Consider the following 24425-nt stretch of genomic DNA (forward strand, 5'->3'; position numbering starts at 1 on the left):
GTACATGGTTTACTCGATTTTGGTACAGAACAGATAATCACCTGTTATTTATACCAACCCTCACAAAGAGCACACTTTTCTTAATGAACACTCAGCAATTTCTCATGTGAAGTTTTGTATTTTTTACAGTGTTTAAGGGGGAAATAAAATCTGTTCTCCAATAAACGAGAATATTTTTCCTGTAAGGTGATTGGTGATTTCTTTCTCAGTTCAATCTGTGTTTTATAAAACACTTTTTAAAATTCACATCCACATGCTGAAAACACTCTTATCCAACACAAGTAAATCAGAATTCACTATGATTCAAGCGGTTTTACTGTTCAAGAAACACCATTAAAGCAAATTTAAGTAGAATTTAACATCCTTCAACAGACCTTTTCTGATGGTAGCTCTGCACTTTGATGCTATTTACATCCACATGCAGCTCTGAAAGATCATGTTAAGCTACAGTAATTCTATTTAGTCAATTAGAAAAAAGCCACTTGTTGAAATTGAAGTTTTATTGAAAACCATTGTTACAGCTAGCAAGAAAGTTAAAAAATGGTAATGCTTTATATTTCAGGTAGAAATAAAGTAACTAACTTGCAACATAACTTATGAAGCAAATAAGTGATGGCAACATCGGCACTTCAGCATTTTTTTAATCCAAATATTCAACAAAATTATAAATGCGCTTTTAAGTACACAACCTGCATGTGCAATATATACAGCTAAATAAAAATATAAAAAAGAAATGGGCTTCCGTTTTAAGAATGTGGTGAAGACTTTGGTAGCAAAATGTATCTCAATTCTTTAAAACTGGAGTCTTCTCAAAGGTGCTTCCTTATATTCAAAGACAAGCTTAAACCAAAGTATCCTGTTACACTGCTGTAGATTACTGTTCTCAGTTGCATTACACTGAATATCATCAACCCTATTGGAGTTACACAGTGATAACCGGCTACCATAAGAAAAGGCAGATTGTAAACAGCGGATTATATACAGGAAGACAACCAGATTGGTTCACTGCTTTAACTGATTGTGAGAAAGCTACTGCTGCTCTTGTTCACTGCTGCTCTGAAGCTTGATTTTCTGGACTTCCAGTTCTTCTGCACTAACCATAGAAGGATCAATGGCTGCATATCGTGTACCGTGGAACTGCAATAAGTGTATCTGTTGGACAGGAAAAGGCACTCTGAAGCAGTAATACAGAGTAATGGGTAAGGTACAAGGTAAAAGGAAAGCAGCACTGCCTCCCCAGCCAGCAAAATCCAGGAACCGGTCCCCATTATAGTTCAGTCAAAGCACAGCATTCGTTCGTACACCAAAATTTGCTCCACCTACACGGAACACAAGAGCGCGGGTGGACTGCAGAGACATCAGGCACGTGAAAGCCAGCCTCAAACCCAGGACCAATCAGTGTGGCTTCTGTGTAGCCCCAACCCCTGCTCACCAGTTGGGTTCAGTGCCTGCAGCTCCCAAAGGTTAGGGAACAGCAGCAGATGAGGGTATGAGAAAGATGGGACTCTGCTAGGAAAGGTTTGAATTTCAGAGGCTTACTTGGATGTAGACGTTGACTTCAGCACTTCTGCAGAGATAAGGGAAATTGCCTCCTGTTTTAAGGTGAGCTCTTCTGGCACTGGGGTACAGTTTGTACATTTCTTCTTTTGCTTCAGTTGAAAGTGCACTCTGATCAAACACCTTGAAAACAATCAGAGTAATTCTGAAGCCAATCAAGTTTTTTGTAGCTACTTACCATAGCATACTAGAAGCGTGCTGCCCTTAGAATAATTCTAACAATCACCTCACTGCTTTCTAGCTTCTTTGTGGTGTGATATTTGCCTGGCAGTGAAATCCATCTCCAAGAATAGAGCCCCCCGTCTTACTGTGTGAGGCTTTGCCCTCCAGTAATAAACCGAGGAGTGATTTCCTATATTGTTCACATCTGCCTCAGTTATTACAGTCTGACCTCAACATGACACTGAAATTGATAGGGATGGAGAACAGTTGCATCTTTAAGAGCAACTAAAATTTTATAGGCATGTCATAATCCAGAAAATTGAAGTCATGCTGCCCTAGTTTATAGCACCCTGAGCTCAGATTGTACTGTGCATGATACCCCAATGACATTTTACATTTAATTCACAGGGTTGCATAATGAGTAGAAAGTAACATCTAACATGAAATTAGATCTTCCCTGTTTTCTTATACATAGGTGATGAAGTATTAAAGTTAACTCATGGAATAGCTAAATCCTACCCAATCCAACCAGGTGAAGCAATAGGCTAAAAAAAAAAAAACAACAACTTACGTCCATAATAGTTACAGGAATGTCTCGAATTTTATGAGGTTCCACATAGGAGTTCTGGCAGTTGAGGGTAAGTCTCGAAGCTAACTCACTCTGGCTCAGGCTTTCCAGCTTTCAATAAATGGAAATAAAGACTATGAATTCAGTTTCACTTGGGGAGGTTTATGGTAACATAGCAGAAGAAATGGGCAGAACCCAAATTTTGCTAAGGAGCGGGACCTAGGTTAGGTGTCCAGTTGCCCCAAATTTGAGTGGCACTGCAACCCCAGGCACAAGGTCGCCACAACACTCCCTCAGATTTGGTCCATCGTGATGGGGGGGCAAGGAGGAGGGTGACCAGGCCAAATACGAACGAATGACTTTGCACCCTGGTGCACGGGGTCACAATGCCACTCAATTGTTCTGGCCGCCCCTCCATCATCTGGTCTGGGGGGGCCACCTCCCCCCACCCAATCATTGCACGCCTGCAAAGAAATATGGTGGCTACTGGTCATTTTTAAAAAGAGCCCTGACCACTACTTCCTTAAGAAGGGCTTAAATTACAGTTTTACATCCCTACAGTACCCCCTTCCAGGCATGAGAAGCAGACTTCAAAGCATCCTCAACTACATAATGACAGAGGCACCCTGTAGGGTCTCCAGTGTCCCAGGTGCTGCTTCTCTAGAGGATGCTAGGGAGTCAACACACTTCCACATACATTAGCCTTCTTCTCTTGACTGGAGCTTGAACTTAACCACAGCTAGCTGGGCAAGTAACACTGTTTGCACAGCATCTTGAAAATATCAAGTGTCCCTTAAGGAACGGAGGCAAACAAGAGGCAGATCCTTAGCTGGTGTAAACGGTCATAGCTCCGCTGAAGTCAATAGAGCTATGCAAAGTAAAACCAGCTCAGGGTCTGCCACTTATTGTTTATCCTTTATATTAGATAAGTAAAGATGGCAGCAGTGTACCTATAGCATAACATATATGCCATCTCTAGAAGCCAGGTTAAACATGCCCAACATTACCAGAATTAGACATCCAGGACTCACCCTATCAACCATGAAATCGATTCCATCTGCCATTACAGGATCTACAGGACCAGAAGCAAAGTTTCCAAGAACAATTTTCTTCAGCATAAATGCAGGCATTAGCCAAAAGCTGAAATATAAACAAGAGATCACATGACTCTCTTCAAGTTTAAAGACCTCCAAAAATAAAAAAGTTGTGTTTTCTGGTATGCATCTCTCCTCTGCCCCCTCCCTGCTCTGCAAGAACACTTGTTTCATTTCAAATCAAGTGGTTTGTGCAGGACTTCACTAGGGCAATCATTACGTAAGCTTTTAAGATAACAGATGGAGCACTCAGTGTATAGGAATATAATACACTGAAAGTTATTGACTTTATCCTGCGAGAGTGTATTTTAAATGTATTCTTTGCCACACAGTGGTTTCATTCGAGCTTCTCTGTATATAGAGTTTAATATACCCAGGTAAGCAAAACAAAGATCTAGTCTTGACCCAAAAAGAAAAGGAGGACTTGTGGCACCTTAGAGACTAACCAATTTATTAGAGCATAAGCTTTCGTGAGCTACAGCTCACATCTGAGGAAGTGAGCTGTAGCTCACGAAAGCTTATGCTCTAATAAATTGGTTAGTCTCTAAGGTGCCACAAGTCCTCCTTTTCTTTTTGCGAATACAGACTAACACGGCTGTTACTCTGAAACCAGTCTTGACCCAGTCTTTCCCATGTCTGATTGCATCAGTCATCAAAGTTTGAGACAAAAAACAAAGAAACTTCTCTCCAATGTTAAAATTCCACGTTTCAAAATCCTGATTGTGAAAGTGTGCACCTTCCTGGTAACATGGCTTTTCAAAGTATTTTGCCACCTGCTTTTCCATTGCCTGCTCAGATTACCAGCAAGTAATCGGTTTTTGAAACTGCATTTGTCTAAAACTCTGACATTTTACTATAAAATGTCAATGTCAGTCTTTGACTTATCAATATTTCTCACCTGTTTGCAGTCCATGTCTGGTTAAAGATGGAAGTGTCACTGAAAGAATTGCACAGGATCAGAGACTGAACTCTGGGGGATTTGTGTGTGTATTCAGCAAATTTTTGAGCCAAAAAGCCTCCCAAAGAAGCTCCAAAAAGGTGAACCTAATTTAAATCCAAACATAAGTACATGTCGTGTAACAACTTAAATCAATCCTGAATATCCATGTATAACATATTACAAAAAGCATAACAACATTACAATGCTATTCCTTTCTTTGTATCCTGACATAAACTGAAAGCTTATTAGAAATAATTGAAGTTCACAATTTTATTTTCAACCCCAAAAACCTAAAATTCCTCTCAGATATTGTAATTAAAAAAAAAAAAGATACTTTAAAGACTGAAAATAAAGGCACAGGCAACATATTTGTCTCAAAAATTCAAATCAGGACGTTAGTATATTTATCATGCCAAAATCAATATGGTATGAACACTTATTTTAACCACTGTTCAATAGCTATTCCAGATTGACGATGCTGTGATAGGTCATTTACTACCATTACTTACTACGGGCATTGTTTATCTGTATTATCGTAGCACCCATTGTGCCATGGACTGTCCAAACAGAATAAAAAGACTGTCTCTGCCCCAAAGACTTAAGTCATTAATTAATAGGATTAACTTTGAGGTTTTAACTAAAAAATGGAAATTAATACAAAAAAACACATGCAATTTAAAAAAAACCCAAAAAACAAAAAAACAAGTCCTGACAGTAGTGACTAATGAATCAAAGCAGGACAACTTTTGGATCGTGTTTGCTTCGATTTTGAATTTCTGGTTTTTAATTAGCTTGCATCATAGCATAGACGTTTTCTGCATGTTTGTTCTTAATAAACTCTAGGCTTTTTTACCTAACATTTTTATAGCAACCCCACGTTATTTGCCAATCTCAGGGCACTAACTTTATCCAGTTGTAGGTGGTCTAGTAGTTTCCTGAATCCATCGCAGAACTCAAGGTGGTCCCAATACACTGGATACTGCAACTAGAGTAATAAAATAAAATTAAACTATAGTCCGTAATCAAATGAAGCTGTTCTTTGAGCAGCTGCTCTTTCATATCTTCAGAAGCACCTTTCGGCTTTCTGCTTAAAAAAATATTTAAAGCCCTGCATATTAAAGCCTGGCCAAACAGATGTAGATAAGACGTTCAATGTGATTACTGGATGATGTACAACAGAATGAGAATTTTGCATACTAGACTGATGTTGTTTCTGGAGTTTCCATACCATACAAAATCAGCAAAACTAAAATCATTAGCTAGTAAGATGTAGAGAGTCACTTAAAGCTACACTACTGTTTGCATAAATAAGGCTTCTACTAAAAAATTCAGATCCTCCCTGTGGAATTCACAGCAGCAGAGAGGCATCAAGATAAAGTGAGCTGTAGCTCACGAAAGCTTATGCTCAAATAAATTCGTTAGTCTCTAAGGTACCACAAATACTCCTTTTCTTCTTACTACAACTAAGTCCTTCTAAAAACATCTTGTGACTTAATATTTTCAGACATGCTAGCTAGGCCAATCAAGTTATATGCCTTTTCAGTAAACTCATCCTCTTAAGATAAAGGATGGCAACCCCTCATCTACTGTACAACTGACCTGTGAACAGGAGGCAGAGCTGAAAGGTTTCCTTCTGAAACAGACACTGGTCACTGCTGGAGGGAAACCAGATTGACCAATGTCTGATCCAGTAGAAAGACTTATAAATTCTACCCATATTAAAAAAAAAAAAAACATCAGCTTTGCTCCATTTTGAAAGATGGAAGGTGAAAGGTGCAAACTATGATGGAAGCAGACATAGAAAGGGGAATAGGACCAGAAGCGGTCAAGGAAAAACAAATGCAGTAAAGGCCTGAGGGGCAGAGACCCATAACTACATGAGGACAGTTAACCTAAAGGCTCCAGTATGACTGAAATTACCCACTCAGTTAAATTTTTAAACACCAGGTAACACTTCTTAAAATGATGTAGATAAGCGGTGTAGTCTGGCTGTATTTTGACCAAAGTTACATCACGTTATGTTGGCCTTTCAGAGAAGCCAACTACCATCGTTATTTTCCTGACCAATATCAAGCTGAATCAGAGAGGAGCTAACAGAGATCCAACTGGAGACAAAGCAAGGCAGTGGGAAATGGTTGCACTGGAAAGACTGTCACCTGCAAACTTAGAATTCCTCTTGTACAAAACTCCAAGAGAAAGTAATGAGTAGGGTTCTACCAAATTCACGGCCATGAAAACCCATCACAGACTGTGAAATCTGGTCTCCCCTCGTGAAATCTGGTCTTTTGTGTGCGCTTCTACCCTATACTATACAGATTTCACAGGGGAGACCAGCGTCCTGACCCAAAAGGGGATCATAGGGGGGTTGTAAGGTTATTTTAGGTGGATTGCAGTATTGCCACCCTTACTTCTGTGCTTCTGCTGGCAGGGCGCTGCCTTCAGAGCTGGGTGGCTGGAGAGCGGTGGCTGTTGGCTGGGTGCCCAGCTCTGAAGGCAGTGCCCTGCCAGCAGAAGCATAGAAGTAAGGGTGGCAATACCATGCCAGGCCATCCTTACTTGTGCGCTGCTGCTGCCGGCGGCTCTGCCTTCAGAACTGGGCTCCCGGTCAGCAGCTGCCGCTCTCCAGCTGCCCAACTCTGAAGACAGCACTGCTGTCAGCAGCAGCACAAAAGTAAGGGTAGCTGTACCGCAACCCCCCCCCCCCCCCCCCGACACACACACAACAACCTTGCAAGCCTTCCCTGCAACCCGACTCCTTTTTGGCTCAGGGCCCCTACAATTACAAGAACATCTTGAAATTTCAGATTTAAATAGCTGAAATCATGAAATGTAGGATTATAAAAATCCTATCACCATGAAATTGACCAAAATGAACTGTGAATTTGGTAAGACCCTATGAATGAGACATCAGCAAACGTCAACTCCTGATGTTCATGGAGTAAAGAAAAAAAAACAGATCACAGAATTAATTCACTAGGTATAAATCTAATATACATTTTTGTATGTTTCACCTACTCATTTTTGTGAACACAGGTTTGGTTTAGGCCTAGTTTTGCTACCCCAGAATATACCTTAGTATAGGCTTCCCTGGAGTTCTCTGCTTTGATTCCTCCAAAAATTATGAACTAAATGGACTTAGAAGCTGACCTTTCCCAGATGCATCTAAAAACTGTAATGTAAGAGCAAACAAACACTGAATGTTGATGTAGCATTGAGAATACTCACAGCAATAACTCTGTAACCCCATCCGGTCAGTGCCAAAATCTGCTGGAAAAACACATCTGCAGTTCCACTTACAGGTGGAAGAAATATGAGTGGGCACCTGATGATCTTAGGTCCTGCATCATATAGTGACCACACTTTACTGTCATCATCATCTACTATGATCTGGAAGAAGAGAATTTAGTGAAATTTGAATAAGCGTGATACCAGATATCTCCCTTTCAGTTTCTAGTAACGTTTTTCACAAACCTGTGCTACAAGATTTTTCTTTCAAACAAGTTCACCCTTTGCTCCCCTTCAGAATAAAACTTTTCACCCCTTGCCTGTTTAATAAATGTGATGTTTACACTGTCCGCATACACACATCTGGTTGTGAAACAGAAAAGAAGCTGGTCAGACTATCTGATACAAGCTAGATTACTTTTGGCACTTGCACTGGACTTCAGTTGTTCAGAACATCACAAACTTCGATAAGACAGTGACTGTTGTATTAACTAAAACCATACTGTTCAGAGATAAAGTAACTTGTCAGGTTGCAGAAATTGTTTTAGGTAGGAATCTTTTCCTTACCAATATACAAGTTACATAACCCCAGCTGAGCTAATGTTTGGTTTGAGTTTACCAACTTCCTGAATCAGGCACTCTGGTCCCCTGTATCACATACCAATTTTCATACCTAAAATTACTGTATAGGAATAAATCATGGGAACATCCCAATAGTCTGTTTACAAACAGGACAGACTCTCAGAAGATAGTATACCATAAGTAGCAGCACATGCTTGGCCAGGAAGAAAACTCCTTCTGTGGTGTGACTAGCCCCCTGCCTGCTAAAGGCCTGATCATCTATACCACCAAGAACATCCTCCGACTGTGAAACATCATCAAAGTTCTGGGTTGGAAGGACAGCACCCTGCAACCGACTAATTTTTTCTAGGCCCTGATATATGGAGGTAGATGGGGGTGGGCCAAGAACTTGCAGCTCTGGTGACTATTCAACACTACTGTCTTAAATAGACCCAGAAAATTGTGATCACTAATTTGAAACAATGGAGGTCTGATTGTAAAACAGGGACACTGTACAGAGGATACCCAAAGTAGTACAAGCTGGAATGGGACAGAGGGAGTGGATTTACTGTCAAGGAGGAATTCACTAGAATGTTCAAGGGAGAGAAGTTGGAGAGGCAGAGCAGCACAAGACCAACTGAAGCAGTGGCTAGCTTAGACCCCGGCCACTACTGCTGCCCTTACAGGCCAAAATCCTTCAGACCCTTGTGTTCTGCCTGTCTTATGCTAGGAATTCAAGACCCAAGAATGAAAATCCTACACAAATGCCATCTTTAAAGAATAAGAGTTTGAGAAGTCTCAATCTCCCATTTTCAGGGTTTGCTTTCCAGACATATTGCTGTGTATATTTAAAATGTTTTTTTAAAGGTACAAAACTCACCAGTAGTACAGAACTATAGGCCAAATAAACTCGGTGACCATAAAACCCCCAGACAAAGCCTATGCAGTACAACAGATGCATGACCTCTCTATTTATGTAGCTGTGATCCATTTTAAATTTACAACTTATTCAACTGGTAGCACCAAACGTTTTTTCTCATTGTCATAGCAGTACAACCCCTCTCGATACGCCGGGAATGCCAGATCACAAATCCTAAAATCTGCTCGGCTGACGACAAATCTGTGGTTTACAAGGAAGTCTGTACTTGAGGTTCAGAGAGCATGTGATTATCACATCAGTAGTTTTTGTAAGTTTCCAAGCAATTTAGAAAGGACTTACTGCCAGGACTTCTCAGAGCCCTGGAACTGCTAAGGAACTCGCATTTCTATTTTTACATTAAGCAAAAGAAAGTTCTCCTCTGCTACGTAAGATTATTAATTGAATCTGCTCATCATGGCCCTTTGTGTTTGTGTAACAAGAGTACATCTTCATAACTTTAAAATGAAACATACCTTACACTGAGTACTTCACTTGAGGATATTAACAAGTGTTAAAGAAATGATTAAGACTCAATACAAGTGATGGGGAACTGAGGTCCAGAGAGATTAAATTACTTTCCCCAAAGCCAGACAATTAGCAGCACCCAGAGTGTGGCAAGCACTTGTACCATTTGAGAGAGTCACATAATATGTAGATTTACTGTGATGCGTTTGCATCTGCAATAAATGTTGCACAGTTGAGTCACGCTGATTAACAGCTGATTCGGACAGGTTACTGATCTTCTTCTGTTCTGTTATACCACACTTGATTGATCATTGAATTTACATTTTGGGTGAAATCTAGCTCCAGTGAAATAAATGGCAAAACTCCCACTGACGTCAGAGCCAGAATTTCACCCTATGACTGTCTCAGAGCAGGATAATATTTTAGATAGTAAGATGTACTGTTTTACAGATAGCCGGTGTGACATTTTAAAGAGACGGAACACTCCACTCGTACAGCACCTCCTACCTGAGGCTCTCAAAGCACTTTATGAAGTTGAGTTCATTTATCCTCTGCGTTCTCCCCACCCCCAGCCCCATTTTACACTCAGGAAACTGTGCTATATGCAGTTTAAATGACTTGCTCAAAGTTTTGCAAGGGCTTCCTGAATGACACAAACAGCACAAGGGCTCCTGGCTCTACCCACAAAACCAACTTTCTTCCCCACCACACACATCTGCAAGTCACAACTTGTACCTATAAAGCACTTTTCTTTGTAACACTGTAGCATAACTATGGGAATGACTTCTCACATTTTGGAAATGCAATCACCAGTGGGATGGAAGGCAGAAGCCATTCTCCACCAGAAGTACTAGTAGCTTTAAGGAGAGGAAGTGAAGAGCCATTTCTCCAGTTGGAACTGCAGGGTGAATTTTATGTAAGCAGCATAGTTATCTGCAGTGGACTTTAGCCAGTACGCCACAGTAAGTACTCAGCCCTGATCCCGTTGCACTCTTTGGTCGTTACTGATCACAGGTAGTAAGGAGTACGGCTATAAACACATAGCATCACTCAAACTAGGATCAGAGGCAGAGTGAAAGACAGTCTTTAAAAACTGGTTTAATTTTCAGCATCCCACTAAGCCTCTTTCTAGAAGGAACTGGCTTCCATGTATTTATGATCTCAGCAGGAAGGGGGAGAAGTAGCAGTGACAACACGTGACGGGTGCAGGAAAAGCAATGAGAAATAGCCTAATATCTCCAAGCCTCTCATCCCCACTACTCCACAAAGACAAACTGCGGGAGCTCACTACGTTGATCTGGTGGCAGCACAAAACAGCAGCTAGGACTGGAGGGAAGAACTAACTATGCTGCTTTCTTGCCAGCCCTGTTTACCCTCTCTCTGAGTCAGAGAACCTTGCCTCCTCCTCCCTGCTGACCATATTGCTAACAATCACAGGCAAAGAGGGAAAGGTCTTATTCCTAGAAACAACCCCCACAATGTAGTATAATTAAAATTGAGCTTTTTCCCGTCAGAGACCAAGACTGGCTTCTTTAGGTTTCACCCACTACCCGTATTCATCACGATGGTATCTTTGACTCTGCCTACTTCAAAATAAAAAGCGACAATCAGTCAAGAAAGTTATGCACATACTTTGAGGCTCAGATAAAACCCTCCTCACTGATTACCCTGCAATTTATACATATTTTTATTTAATAAATCAATCAGCAGCAAGTGGAGAGTTATACTTGCTCAAGAGTTTACATGCAATGCAGTTCCTGTAGAAAGTGGCACAGTATTCCATACTCACTGACTCTTATGGGTGTTATTTCCATCTCATTAAATCCCCAGTATGATGATATGCAGGCTAAATTATGACCTCAGTACACCTATGCTATCTCTCGGCCTACAGGTTAAGTGCAATTACATCTGTGCATACCCATTTTGGGCATAATCTGGAGGCAATGGGACTACAAAGAGGTAATTTGGCCTGCAGCACCATTATTACTCATAATAATGTGTGAGATGGAAAGAATCCAAAGCTTGACTGTCAGAACCCAGGATGAATTTGTGAAGCTGACAGCAAAAGTATTTTACCAATTGCAAATGGAATGAATTTGACATGGAAATCAGTGAGATACAATGAGCAGAGAATCCCACATGCCTTTTATTTAAAAAAAGAGAGTCACTTCTTGGGGAGAACTGCACATGTAGATTTGGGACCAAGCATAAGCTGTATTTAAGAACAAAGATACCCACAGTAACTGTGGTTCAGATATGTTGTCTCTACATAGTGACCTGGGTGAAATGCAGCCCCTAGCATACTGGGCTGCAAGACTCGCTGCAAAGCAGTGCTCTTTGGGAATCTCATAAACACCCTTTTGCAGCACTTAATGTCCAGAGCAGGGGTAATAAGAGGTCTGCACATCCCAAACACTTGCTCTGGGCAAGCTGGGAAGATGGTTGGATAGCGAGAACATGCAGAAGCTCTCAAATCCTCCCCCACCCAATTATCGCAAATAGTGATTTTGCTCTCCAATATAGCCCATGCATCTTTCTACTTGTGGGAATCGAGAAAGCAGCTCAACCCTGAGGAAGGTGAGCTGAAACCCAAACCAAGCAACAAATCTAGATGAGTCAAGACAGTAGTGCTGTGTAAGCATATGAATTGCTGGGCATAGAGGGAAAGCCAGCCTCAGCCCCAGCAATGATTGTACATAGCAACCCTTTCAGCTCCACAACCGTTTTCTAATCTCAGCTTCAAATGTTTCTGGCCACAATAGCACAGTCGTGGCCCCCCAACAGGCACTGCTTTCCAGAAGGCTCCCAAAGCTCAGGTGGCACCATGAATCTCACTAGAGGTAACACACCACCTCCAGTGAAAGCTACATTAATATAAAAGTACTTGCTGAGTACTCAAATACCATGGTGATGGGGGCCATGTCGATACCTAGGTCTGCCACCTCCTGTGACTATTTTCCATTACCCACAAAGGCCCATTGCTTAGGCAATTTCCACCCCTGCACCCCATGACCCTTCAAAAGTAAGATACCACTTCATAAACAGACAACTAAAACCGTACATACCTTCTTAAGAGGAACTGTACTTCTGAACCAGTTATAGTCAGGAGAGACTTTAATCTCTCCCATGATGTTTAGATGAAACTGAGGTTGCGTAAACCTGAAACACAGACATGTGATGTTTCAGATCAAGAATGTAGGTTTACACTAATCCAGTGCATAGAAGCCTCATTGTGTATACAAAGGATACGTTTGTTTTTACCTCTTCGCAGTTGACTGTCCTCCCTTGTCAGTCTTCCAACTTGTGCCGTGTTTACTTATCCTTAGTTTTAGTTATAACAACTTAGGGATAGTCAGAAAATGTAGTCTCTTGATCAAATATTACTAACCCTCTAACTAGGAATCGATGGTGTCTTGTGCAATACGAACTTTTTATAACAAAGCATTCCAGTGTAGCAGCTCCTGAAAGGAAGACAGCATTGCAGGGTTTAAGATGTTTGTCAACAGTAAGTTATATTTTAACATTTTTTTAAGCCCGTTTTAAGCCCAACTGCTCCAAGGTAGCCTCTATTTGAATTTGTTGGTACTTCGCTCACAGTTCAGACAATGGACTGTATAAGTAGTTATGTTTCATAGGTCTACAGTCCATTTAGTCAAGCATTCAGACAACACCTCTCATTTAAGTATAATTAACTTAAAAGCATCTTAAAACATGTTAAAATGCTCTCTTCAGATTACATGATACCTATTGTAAAGAACAGTCGAAACTTCAGGGCTTGTCCACATAGGGAAATTGACCAGAATAACTATCGCAAAATAGCTTCCTGTGCGGATAGCATTCCAGAATAAAAATCACTTTATTCTGGAATAATTAGTGTACTTCTAAAATGAGAGTATTATTCTGGAATAAAAGTGATTTTATTCCAGAACAAAGTATCTACATGGCACTATTCTGGAATAGCTATTCCAGTCAGTTTCCCGATGTACACAAGTCTTAATAAGATTACCTGCACATTCTGAATATTATATATTCTATATGGGATCCTACTTATTTGTAGTAATGAAACTTACATGACTGACAGGGGACCCACATTTCACTGCCTGATTAAGCACTAGTTGATTAAGAACTTCCATTTGTACAGCAAATGATGCCAGATAATTTTTTAAGTTCATAGTTGTATGCTGACTGCTTGTTAACTTTAGTTTGCAAGGGAAATCCTGCTAGTGATTCTTTTCATGTGCTTACAAGAATATAGTGGATAAGGAATGCATAATAAGTTTTCTTTTATTAATTATCATTACACAATTATAATTAATGGCCACTTGTTCATTTTTCTTAGTAGAATAAGGCAATTGCTGATTCTGCAACAGATTCTGGTCAGTTTCCCTGAGGGCTAGTCTAAACGGTGTATAAAATCCATTAAAAACTAATTCATTTTGCACCTGCACTAAAGAGTTAGTTACAATTCACTTTCATGTCTTCAGAACTCAGATGCCCATTCTCCTGCTGTTTAATGACATGTGAACTCTGAAGGAAGGGCATATTTCCCCTCACCCCACCCATCGAGAAAAATGCACACCTCTTACCTACAGTTTTTAGTACTGTAGAAAGTCTCATTTTCACTATACAACAGATTCAGAGTTTTCCCATCCAACTGTGTTGGCTGTCATTTCAATTTTGGCTAAATTACTGTTTACAGCACATATTTTACCACTTGTGCTACTCTGGATGCACAAAAAAGGTATAACAGAGGCCAAATGCCTCTTCCACCCAACAGACTGCAAAGTGCAACAGGCTCAGACATTACTGGAATGGGAAGGGCAGCTGTGCATTAGAAAAAGAAGAGTAGTTCATTCTACTAATTTGCACCTGCCAAAAGTATGGCATACGGGATGGGATGATGCAATGAAGTACAGCAAAAATAGTAACTACAAACAAAAAAGTACAATGAACTTTATCCTTTTGTACTATATTTATTATTTGCATTATAGTAGCAGTCAGAAGCCCAAGTCAGGATCAGGGTCCCACTGAGAAAGACCTTGTATGAACACATGTAAGAAAATGCTAAACAGGAAGCATTTGTTTAGTCTGTTAACAGGAATGGCATGCTAAAGAATAATTTTGTTCACTACAAAAGGATTAGAAATCAATTCTAGCTATAATCAGTTCTCATCGTTCCTCTCCTATCTGTTGTTTTAGTACCATTATTAGGTGATGGTGATAGGTGCCAGTTACAACTTTGGACACAGGGTTCCTCAATCCATATCTTGGGTACAGGCAGCATCTGTTCAAACTTTTCCCTCTTATTCTCACTGTCCTGTCAATGTACCTCAACAATGACCTGAAGAGGCCCCCTCATTGGACTGATAAAGCATATCAATCTCCATGCCCATTCAACCCTTGGGATCACTACTGAGACTGCTAATAAAGATCCCAATCAATGCATTTTGTGTAGTGGACAGCTATCTGCTAGCAATTGGATTGAGGTCCTCAAACTCACGTCATGTAAGCAAGCCATCCATCAATTGATAACTAAAGCCAACCACCACCGCAAAACATTTCCCCTTAAATTTGCTCGGTTTTTAAAGTTTGCTCTGACCATGCCTGTACCCCTTTTGTGTTTGTCTCTCAAGAGTGCTTGTGCAAATGAATTTCAATGGTATGAAATTCGCTTTCGGTGAACACTCAAAGCAACATATGCAAGTGTGCACAGAAACAGAATAGTAAGTTCACACCCATAAGTATTTGTGCCATTAATGCTTGCACGCTCTTTGAAGTCATGAAACAGAAACAATGCCAGGAAAGGTAGCTGGGAAATCAACAAACCAATACAACTCATATGTAGTGAATATCAACAACTCTCAGACTAGCTAATGACCAAGCCAGTGTAGTTAGTGTATTTGAATTTTTAAAAAATGAATATTTTTAAACAAATACATGTAGGAAAATGTTGTGTGTTGATGTACATCCCATAAGCAGAAATAGAGATCAAATGTGTCTGATACATTTTTGAGACTCATTCACACCACCTCTCTAGTAACTTTCAATCACTAATGGTCTGAAGTGCTTTTGAGCCTGTTACAGGAGAGGGAAAGCGGCATATATTCTGTGAATTGTTTGGACGTCTATTCCCCCAAGCTGCATCTGATCTGCCAGCAACAGACCCATAGGAACCGCTACTCAGCCCACCCATCAAAATGTTTGCTCTCCTGACGTTTCTTGCTGCATCAGCCATGCTATTCCTGCTCCCATGGACGCAAAATCTGAATCAGTAAAACTTTGTCTGAAACAAACTCTGCTCATATTGGTACAGGCAGCATAGTCACAACAGCTGCAGGCGCTTTAACTTACTAAATAAATTAAAAGCGTCACCGCAGAGAGTAAAAACAGCACCTTTGGGGATGTGAGATTACAGGCCCCAACCCTCTCCGCATTCCTGCCCCCCATTCACTCGCCTCCCGCAGCACAGGGGCCAAAAGCCTTCTTCCCCCTCTGCTCCCCCATGAAAAAAAGGAGGACTTGTGGCACCTTAGAGACTAACAAATTTATTTGAGCATAAGCTTTCGTGAGCTACAGCTCACTTCATCCCCTCCCCTCGCACAGGGGGGCCAAGAGCCCTCCCCTCCCCTCCCCTCGCACAGGGGGGCCAAGAGCCCTCCCCCCCCCTCCCCTCGCACAGGGGGGCCAAGAGCCCTCCCCCCCCATTCACTCCCCTCCCCTCGCACAGGGGAGCCAAGAGCCCTCCCCCATTCACTCCCCTCCCCCTAGCACAGGGGAGCCAAGAGCCCTCCCCCATTCACTCCCCTCCCCCTAGCACAGGGGAGCCAAGAGCCCTCCCCCATTCACTCCCCTCCCCCTAGCACAGGGGGGCCAAGAGCCCTCCTCCCCCTCTGCCCCCCCATTCACTCCCCTCCCCCAGCACAGGGGGGTCCAAGAGCCCTCCTCCCCCTCTGCCCCCCCATTCACTCCCCTCCCCCAGCACAGGGGGGCCAAGAGCCCTCCTCCCCCTCTGCCCCCCCATTCACTCCCCTCCCCCAGCACAGGGGGGTCCAAGAGCCCTCCTCCCCCTCTGCCCCCCCCATTCACTCCCCTCCCCCAGCACAGGGGGGTCCAAGAGCCCTCCTCCCCCTCTGCCCCCCCATTCACTCCCCTCCCCCAGCACAGGGGGGTCCAAGAGCCCTCCTCCCCCTCTGCCCCCCCATTCACTCCCCTCCCCCACCACAGGGGGGCCAAGAGCCCTCCTCCCCCTCTGCCCCCCCCATTCACTCCCCTCCCCCAGCACAGGGGGGCCAAGAGCCCTCCTCCCCCTCTGCCCCCCCATTCACTCCCCTCCCCTAGCACAGGGGGGCCAAGAGCCCTCCCCCCATTCACTCCCCTCCCCTCCCCCAGCACAGGGGGGCCCAAGAGCCCTCCTTCCCCTCTGCCCCCCCCATTCGCTCCCCTCCCCTCTCCCAGCACGGGGACCAAGAGCCCCGCTGTGGCAGAAGAGAACGCGGGGGGGAGGCTCTGTGAGGGAGGGTCCCGCGCGGGCGAACCCCCCCCCAATCCTTACCGGCTCCTCCCGCGCGGGGGGATGGGGTGTCTGTCGCCGAGCCTCGCTCCCGCGTCCTCCCCGTGAGGAGCGGCCCAAGAGCCCGCTTCCGGGTGCTCGGCCTGCGTCCGGGGGGGGGCGGAGGGAGCGTACACGCGGAGCACGTCATCACACGGGCGCGCGTTCCCCGCGACCGGCGTCCATCGCGACCGAGGCGGAACAGTGGCGACACGTGACCTGAGGTCTCGGCAACGACCTCGGGGGCGGGGCTCACGTGACCGAGACGAAGCGGGGGGTCATATGACTGGTTCAGCGGGTCACGTGACCCTTGGCCGGCAACCCTGCTGGCCGAGGGGCACCCCCCCCCCCACCCGGACGCTCAAAGAAGTGGTGACTCCCTTGCTTCCCACCTGGGCCTCGCTCACCCCAAAGTGCCCCCTGGGCCCGAGTCCAGCGACACTGGGCGGCGTCCTCCGTGGTGACTCTGGACCAGTACTGCCAGCCCCAGGAGTTCAAAACCCACAAAGCAGGACCTCCCTGCAACTTATGAGATTGGCCTAAAGATCCCCAGGTTTCATAAAAAGAGAACAACTCCGGTGTTTTTTTTTCTTTGCCTTTCTGGTGTTGGAGTCGTTTAGGGTGCGCTTAGGACGAGTTTTAAAGCTTTTCGCTGTCTACAAGGGCTAGACACTTATTTAATGAAAGGTGAGATTCTTACCTAATAAACAAAAAGAAAAGGAGTACTTGTGGCACCTTAGAGACTCCTTTTCTTTTTGCGAATACAGACTAACACGGCTGCTACTCTGTTACCTAATAAACATGACTCCAAGAGCTGGAGCTTTAAGTAACCATGAAAATCACTGCAAGACTCCTGATAAAATATGAGAGTTGGTCTTATTGGGATCTAATCTGAACCCAGCCCCATTCCAGTGTCTATGGATAGCAGTTTCTTTATAATGACTTTTTTTAAACTAGTGAAAGCCAGTAGAACAGATAACCTTGCAGATATTTGTGTACTCATACGAGGAACTGGAGAGGGGAGCTCCAGCAGTTTTATTTCTATCAATGAGTTCAACTCTACTGCATGGTCAATAAGAGTTAGAGTGATCACCTTTGTTGGATGGAAATCAGGGAAAACTAAATGAAAATCCGGGAAAATGAAAAATAAGGGACAACACTTTATTTAAGAGATGTTTTAGGGAAACACCATTTCCCTTAGCATATGTATTTTTCTCTCAAGTGTACATTTCTACTGCCCTCAAGTATTTGATGCAATTATCATCAGCATCAATTAAATGTTCAAAATAGTACTTACCAGTTTTAATACATTTCAGTACACAGGTGGTCACCCCAATGAAATAAGGGACCCTCCCTTCAAGTAAGGAACATGTGGTAACCCTAATAAAAATGCTCCGCTTAGAGCTATGTGAAGTTATGCTGTACAAAATTTAAGATTAAAGGCTGATTTTTGCTCTCAAATGATTATCTTGCAGCTCCTGTGGTTTTCAACGAGAGCTGTACCTGTACATCTGACACCAGGATTTAGCACAGCCGAAGACAGGGTTTTGCTGTTGTTTTTACAAAGATTCTGATGAATGTTCTGTTTTTACTCTTTTCAAAACTGGCCATTTGGGATTTGATTATAATGGGCAGAACATGATGCTTCAATTCATTTTGGCAGGTACCATTCTGTATGTATCAGATTCTGAAAAGGCCCTCGTCACATTATAAGATGTCGGTTGATTACAACAGCTGCATAATTCAAATGATGAATCATTGGGGTGAGGGGAGCAAAATATTTCCTTTGGACACAAGATACATTAATACTCTGAAAGTGGGCAGTGAATTTGTATTCTCTACCAGGAAAGCCAAGGACCTAGGGGTAAAAATCCTTTGCTATGTGTTAGAAAGTGAGCTGAAGGTGGTTGAAATGTATTTTAACAGCAAAAAAAAAAAGAAGATAGCAACTTTTCCCTGAACCAATGCTGCAACAACAGGAAGTCCTGATGAAAAAGAGAGAGCCCACATTTTGGAGGGAAGTAATTAAAGGTGACCTAAGGGACCAAGGGGGGAAAGTAGGTTTGTGCCCTTTTTCTGCTTTATGCACATCTCCCATTGAACTCTGCCATGCCTCAAAGGGCAACATCTGGAATTTGTGAAGTAGAAAAGCAAATTACCAGTAAAGGCTTTCCAAACCAATGTTTACTTTATTCTGATTTCTGTGAGCCCCTCGCCCATTATGCTTGTGGAGAAGGAATAACTCTGGACTGCTGCTGCCGCCTAGAGGAGAGAGAGAATATCATTATTCCTCAATGCAATGTATTGCAATTTATATCCCTGATCATGCTCTTATGCATATGCTGACTTCACATGTGAATAGTCTCATTAGTTTTAACAGAACTACGAGTGCATACAGTTAAACGTGTTCATACGTGTTTGTAGGATTGAATCTTATTTTAGATAGTTTTCAGAGTAGCAGCCGTGTTAGTCTGTATCCGCAAAAAGAAAAGGAGTACTTGTGGCACCTTAGAGACTAACAAATTTAGCCGATGAAGTGAGCTGTAGCTCCCGAAAGCTTATGTTCAAATAAATGTGTTAGTCTCAAAGGTGCCACAAGTCCTCCTTTTCTTTTAGATAGCGTATTTCATACAAACTATCATCTGAACACTACACTGGATTTTCTAGATTTCTGAAGACGAAGCTTTGGGCTGAGGAAGCTATCATCCTAATCTTATTTCATAAATCTGGACCACTTTCCTGAGTTTTATTCAAAGTTCAATTCAAGTCTAATTAAAAATAGCGATATTAATGCCACAGAAGTCCAGGTTTAGCTAATTATCTTAAAATGTCTGAATGAACTTTGGTATACATTTGGCAACAAACCTTCATGTATAAAATAGCACACATACTTGAAGCCAACAGTACCTTTCCCCCAGACCTCCATGGTTTATGAGTGCAAGTCATTCCATTTCTATCGGTGCTTTTCAGTTGTTGAAAGCACTTCCCCTGCTTGTCCCATTCCAGGCCTTTCACAAGGAGCTCTGTAGATACAGCATTAGAAGCAAACACTGCATGGGACCTATCTGCCCTATGTCTGGCTGTAGATAGTGCTGTTAAACCTGTATTTCATAAGGCTCAAAATACATCCAAAATTTTATCAGAAACTACAAAAAAAACAACTAGTATTCGTGCTGCATATGGCAGTGTCTCTCTATATCAGGGGTTCTCAACCTTTTTCTTTCTGAGGGCCCCCCCTCCCAAATGCTATAAAAATTCCACAGCCCACCAGTGCCACAAAATCTGTTTTTTTGCATATAAAAGCCAGGGCTGGCCTTAGGGGGTAGCAAGCAGGGCAATTGCCTGGGGCCCCAGGCCACAGCGGGCCCTGCAAAGCTAAGTTGCTCAGGCTTCGGCTTCAGCCCAAGGTGGCAGGGCTTGGCATAGGCGTCAACTCCATGTGTGCTTCGGGGCTGGATCACACACAGGGGAAAATTGGTAGGTGCTCTGCACCCACCGGCAGCTCCCCGCCCCACCCCAGCTCACGTCTGCTCCACCTCTGCCTCCTCCCCTGAGTGCGCCGTGTCCCTACTTCTCCTGCTCGCTCCCAGCGCTTGCCGCTGGGAAACAGCTGTTTTGCAGCATCAAGCGCTGGGAGGGAGAGGGGAGGAGGGGGAACACGGCGCGCTCCAGGAAGACGTGGGGCTGGGGTGGGGATTTGGGGAAGGAGTCCAATAGGGGCAGGGAGGGGGTGGAGTTGGGGTGGGGACTTTTGGGAAGGGGTTGGAATGGGGGTGGGACAGGGGTGAAGTCGGGGCAGGGGCAAGCACCCACCAGTGCTGGGAAAAGTTGGTGCCTATAGGGCTTGGGGACCCAGGCTTCAGCCCCACACAGCGGGGCTTCAGCTTCCTCCCCTGGACTCCAGTGAGTCTAACCCTGGCCCTACTTGGTGGACCCCTGAAACCTGCTCGTGGCCCCCTAGGAGGCATCAGATCCATGGTTGAGAATCGCTGCGCTATATAACTCTGCTATCAGGGATGGACAGATGATTTGCAGGTGCCCTTAACACACAAAGGAATCAAGTAGTAAGTTTCTTCTTCTGCCCCATTACTTGAGAGGAAAGTCAGGACCAACTCATTGCAGTTCATCCATATGTGGCCAGTATCACAAGCGCTGCAAGTGTTGCTCAAATGCAAAAAGGAAACAGAACCCCCCAGCATCTGTCAGAGGTAGGTACATTCTACCCAGGATAAGTCTATACCATGTATTTGGGGGTTTGACCCATGTCTCTTTGTCATTTTTGTCCATTCCTGATCAGATTGCACGTTGTCCAGGGCAGGATGTTATGATTTACATCTCTTTCCCCAAAGCTGTACACAGTTTGGCCTCATTTTTTTAAATGTAAAATCTTTTCATCAGTTCTGACAATCTGAGGAAAGATCTTTCTCAAAGTCCTGGGTATTTTAGATATTGAAGTAAAATATATACACCTCCCCATTTCAGTTTCTCTTGGGTCATATTATAGTGTGTGGTCAAATCTTCCTGGGTTTTCACTGTTGACTATTTGTGTCTCCAATTTGTACCTTCATAATTACGGTTCTGTGTTTGGTAGAGTCTGCTTTAGCTTTGCACGTTTCACTGTAGTGCTGCGGGCTGGCAGAGTGACAGTTCTGTGCAAGGATTTGTCACGGTGATTTAATGACTTGAGCCACATTCCGTTTGGATTTATTGTTGGAATTTTTTTTTTGAGCTACGAGTGCTTTGAATGCTATTTCTGAGATGGCACCAGAAATGTATATTGATTGGGGCGGAGAACTGACCCAATTATTCTCTCCAGTCATTGTTGCAAGAATGGCTGTGTACACATAGTATTTGTTTCCAGAATTATAGCTGTAGGTTTTCATAATGCTACGGAGATCAGTCTGCTGTGCCCCCTATGATCAGACACAACACTGCAGGTGACCCCTGCCTCAGTTTTCCCTCAGACAGGGTATAAACAAGTCCAAATAGACCTTTGTAGTATTAAAGAGCACCTTCTTCCAAGGGTCTCATTTATGTAACAGAAAAGGACAACATGAAAACATAAAAAAGCTTCTGTCGGCTACTTTTCTGGAAACTCTCTACGTGTGGGTTAATCAGTCTTATATTTTGCTCCTCTAGCCCCAGAGCACTCTCAGGCTGAATTCCCTGACTGGAACTTGGGCCTCTTCTGGGCATTCAGCCAAATTCACGCTTTGCTGAGCCAGTCCCCCGTAGCTCCCCAGGAGTTCCCATGCCCAGTTTGTTCTCCTAGGCTACTTGGGTCCTTGTCTGCAAGCACATTTTGTCTGGGCCTGTTTCTCTCTCCGTAAGCCTCTGCTCTCCAGAGAGATACCTTTGGAATAGCTTCCTAACCAGCTTCCCTGAGGAGGCTCTGCTCAGGAGCGTCCTCTGTTTGGTGGCTTTCTAACTGAGTCCTAAGGAGTCAGCCCCTGAAATTTTGTCTCAATAGTGTCTGTTAAGGCTTTGTTCCCATTTAGTGGAATGGACTGAATAATTGTAAGCTGGCCTGTCTCCCCCAGCCCAGGAAGGACTAGTGCCTGGACCAAACTCTGTTCAGGTCATTCCTTCAAGACACAGTTTTATTTTTCATATATAGGATTCACAAATACAGTTGTGCGAGCTGGCAACACTGTGAAACCGGGGTAAATAGTGAGGTGCAAAATTTGCAGATGATACAAAACTACTCAAGATAGTTAAGTCCAAAGCAGACTGCGAATAGTTACAAAGGGATCTCACAAAACTGGGTGACTGGGCAACAAAATGACAGATGAAATTCAGTGTTGATCAGTGTGAAGTAATGCACATTGGAAAACATAATCCCAACTATATATATATAATGATGGGGTCTAAATCAGTTGTTACCACTCAAGAAAGAGATCCTGGGGTCATTGTGGATAGTTCTCTGAAAACATCCACTCACCTTGCAGCGATGTCAAAAAAGCTAACAGAAATGTTGGGAATCATTAAGAAAGAAATAGATAATAAAACAGAAAATATCATATTGTCTCTATTTAAATCCATGGTACGCCAATATTTGAATAATGCATAAAGATGTGGTCGCCCAATCTCAAAAAATATATATTGGAATTGGAAAAGGTACAGAAAAAGGCAACAAAAATGATTCGGGATACAGAACAGCTTCCATATGAGGAGAGATTAATAAAACTGGAACTTTTCAGCTTGGAAAAGAGACGATTATGGGGGGGATATGATAGAGGTCTATAAAATCATGCCTGGTGTGGAGAAAGTAAATAAGGAAGTGTTATTTGCTCCTTCTCATAAAACAAGAACTAGGGGTCACCAAATGAAATGAATAGGCAGCAGGTTTAAAACAAACACAAGGAAATATTTCTTCACACAATGCACAAGCTGTGGAACTCTTTGCCAGAGGATGTTGTGAAGGCCAAGACAGGGTTCAAAAGAAAACTAGATAAGTTCATGGAGGATAGGTCCATCAATGGGCAGGGATGCAAAACCATGCTCTGAAGTGTCCCTAACCTCTGTTTGCCAGAAGCTGGGAAGGGGTGACTGGGGATGGATCACTTGATGATGACCTGATCTGTTCATTCCCTCTGAAGCACCTGGTATTGGCCACTGTCGGAAGACAGTATACTGGGCTAGTTGGACCTTTGGTCTGACCCAGTATGGCCATTCTTATGTTTTGTTATTTAGCTTATTGAAAAACTTGAAATGATTGGGTCCTTTGGTTGTTTTTTGATGGCATGATGTGACCAACATCTTTCTTATTTCTAATTATGTTGTATTCACACATTTGTACCTGAATATGGCTTGATTTCTGTTTGTAAACTGACATAGCTATTTCTTGTATCAATTTCCCACCACCTTCCCAGTTCACTCCCCTTTCCTACATTCCCCTTAGTTTAAATCCAAAAATAAAATACCAACATAACATATAAATCAGTCCCCAAAGACCATGCTTTGCTGAACCCTGAACTCCTGTACTCTCTCCATGAACATTTGAGAGGTACAGTCCAGAGGAGATACATTCTCCACTTATGGGACTTCAACCCTCACCCTTGGGGGTAGATTACCATCTGATTGTTTAAGTTACACAAGGGAGATTTACAGAGCCCATAAGGGCCCCTCCCCTCTCTATTTTCTCCAATCTCTGTCACCTGTGGATCACCCCCTCCCTCAACCCATTGCCCACCTATTGTCTCTACTTTTTAAAATATTGGACATAGCTATCCGTTATAATTGTAAGCAGAGTCAGGATGAGCTCCACCCTGACACCTTGTGGTGAGGTGTGGCAAGTTGTGGAAAAGAACTTTAGGGGCCTATCTTATTTGCATAGGCACACCCAACCCACCTAGAATGAGGCTATAGCTGCCCAAATGGTCACT

General features: G+C 43.2%; 1 protein-coding gene across 1 annotated transcript; it reads right to left on the reverse strand.

Moving 5' to 3' along the window:
• Positions 1–297: 297 nt before the first annotated feature.
• On the reverse strand, positions 298–17258 carry SPG21 (SPG21 abhydrolase domain containing, maspardin). The gene is made up of 10 exons (XM_084641355.1): positions 17044–17258; positions 12753–12952; positions 12557–12650; positions 7547–7708; positions 5226–5306; positions 4280–4425; positions 3319–3427; positions 2291–2398; positions 1540–1680; positions 298–1152 (listed from the first exon to the last, which is right to left on the reverse strand). Exons 3-10 carry the CDS (start codon positions 12617–12619, stop codon positions 1030–1032), a joined length of 933 nt encoding a protein of 310 aa, XP_084497481.1. The 5' UTR covers positions 12620–12650; positions 12753–12952; positions 17044–17258; the 3' UTR covers positions 298–1029.
• Positions 17259–24425: the final 7167 nt, after the last annotated feature.

Source organism: Lepidochelys olivacea (assembly GCF_965140295.1).
Source record: "Lepidochelys olivacea isolate rLepOli2 genome assembly, chromosome: 10".
Taxonomy (NCBI): domain Eukaryota; kingdom Metazoa; phylum Chordata; order Testudines; family Cheloniidae; genus Lepidochelys; species Lepidochelys olivacea.

Bases quoted from the DNA above. Each gene is read 5' to 3' on its own strand.
- SPG21 (XM_084641355.1), bottom strand. From the start codon at position 12,619: ATGGGAGAGATTAAAGTCTCTCCTGACTATAACTGGTTCAGAAGTACA. The intron at 7,709-12,556 runs GTATGTACGGTT...CTCTTCTTCCAG, and splicing joins GTACAGTTCCTCTTAAGAAG to ATCATAGTAGATGATGATGA. The intron at 1,681-2,290 runs GTAAGTTGTTGT...ATTGTTTTCAAG, and splicing joins TTCCTGTAACTATTATGGAC to GTGTTTGATCAGAGTGCACT.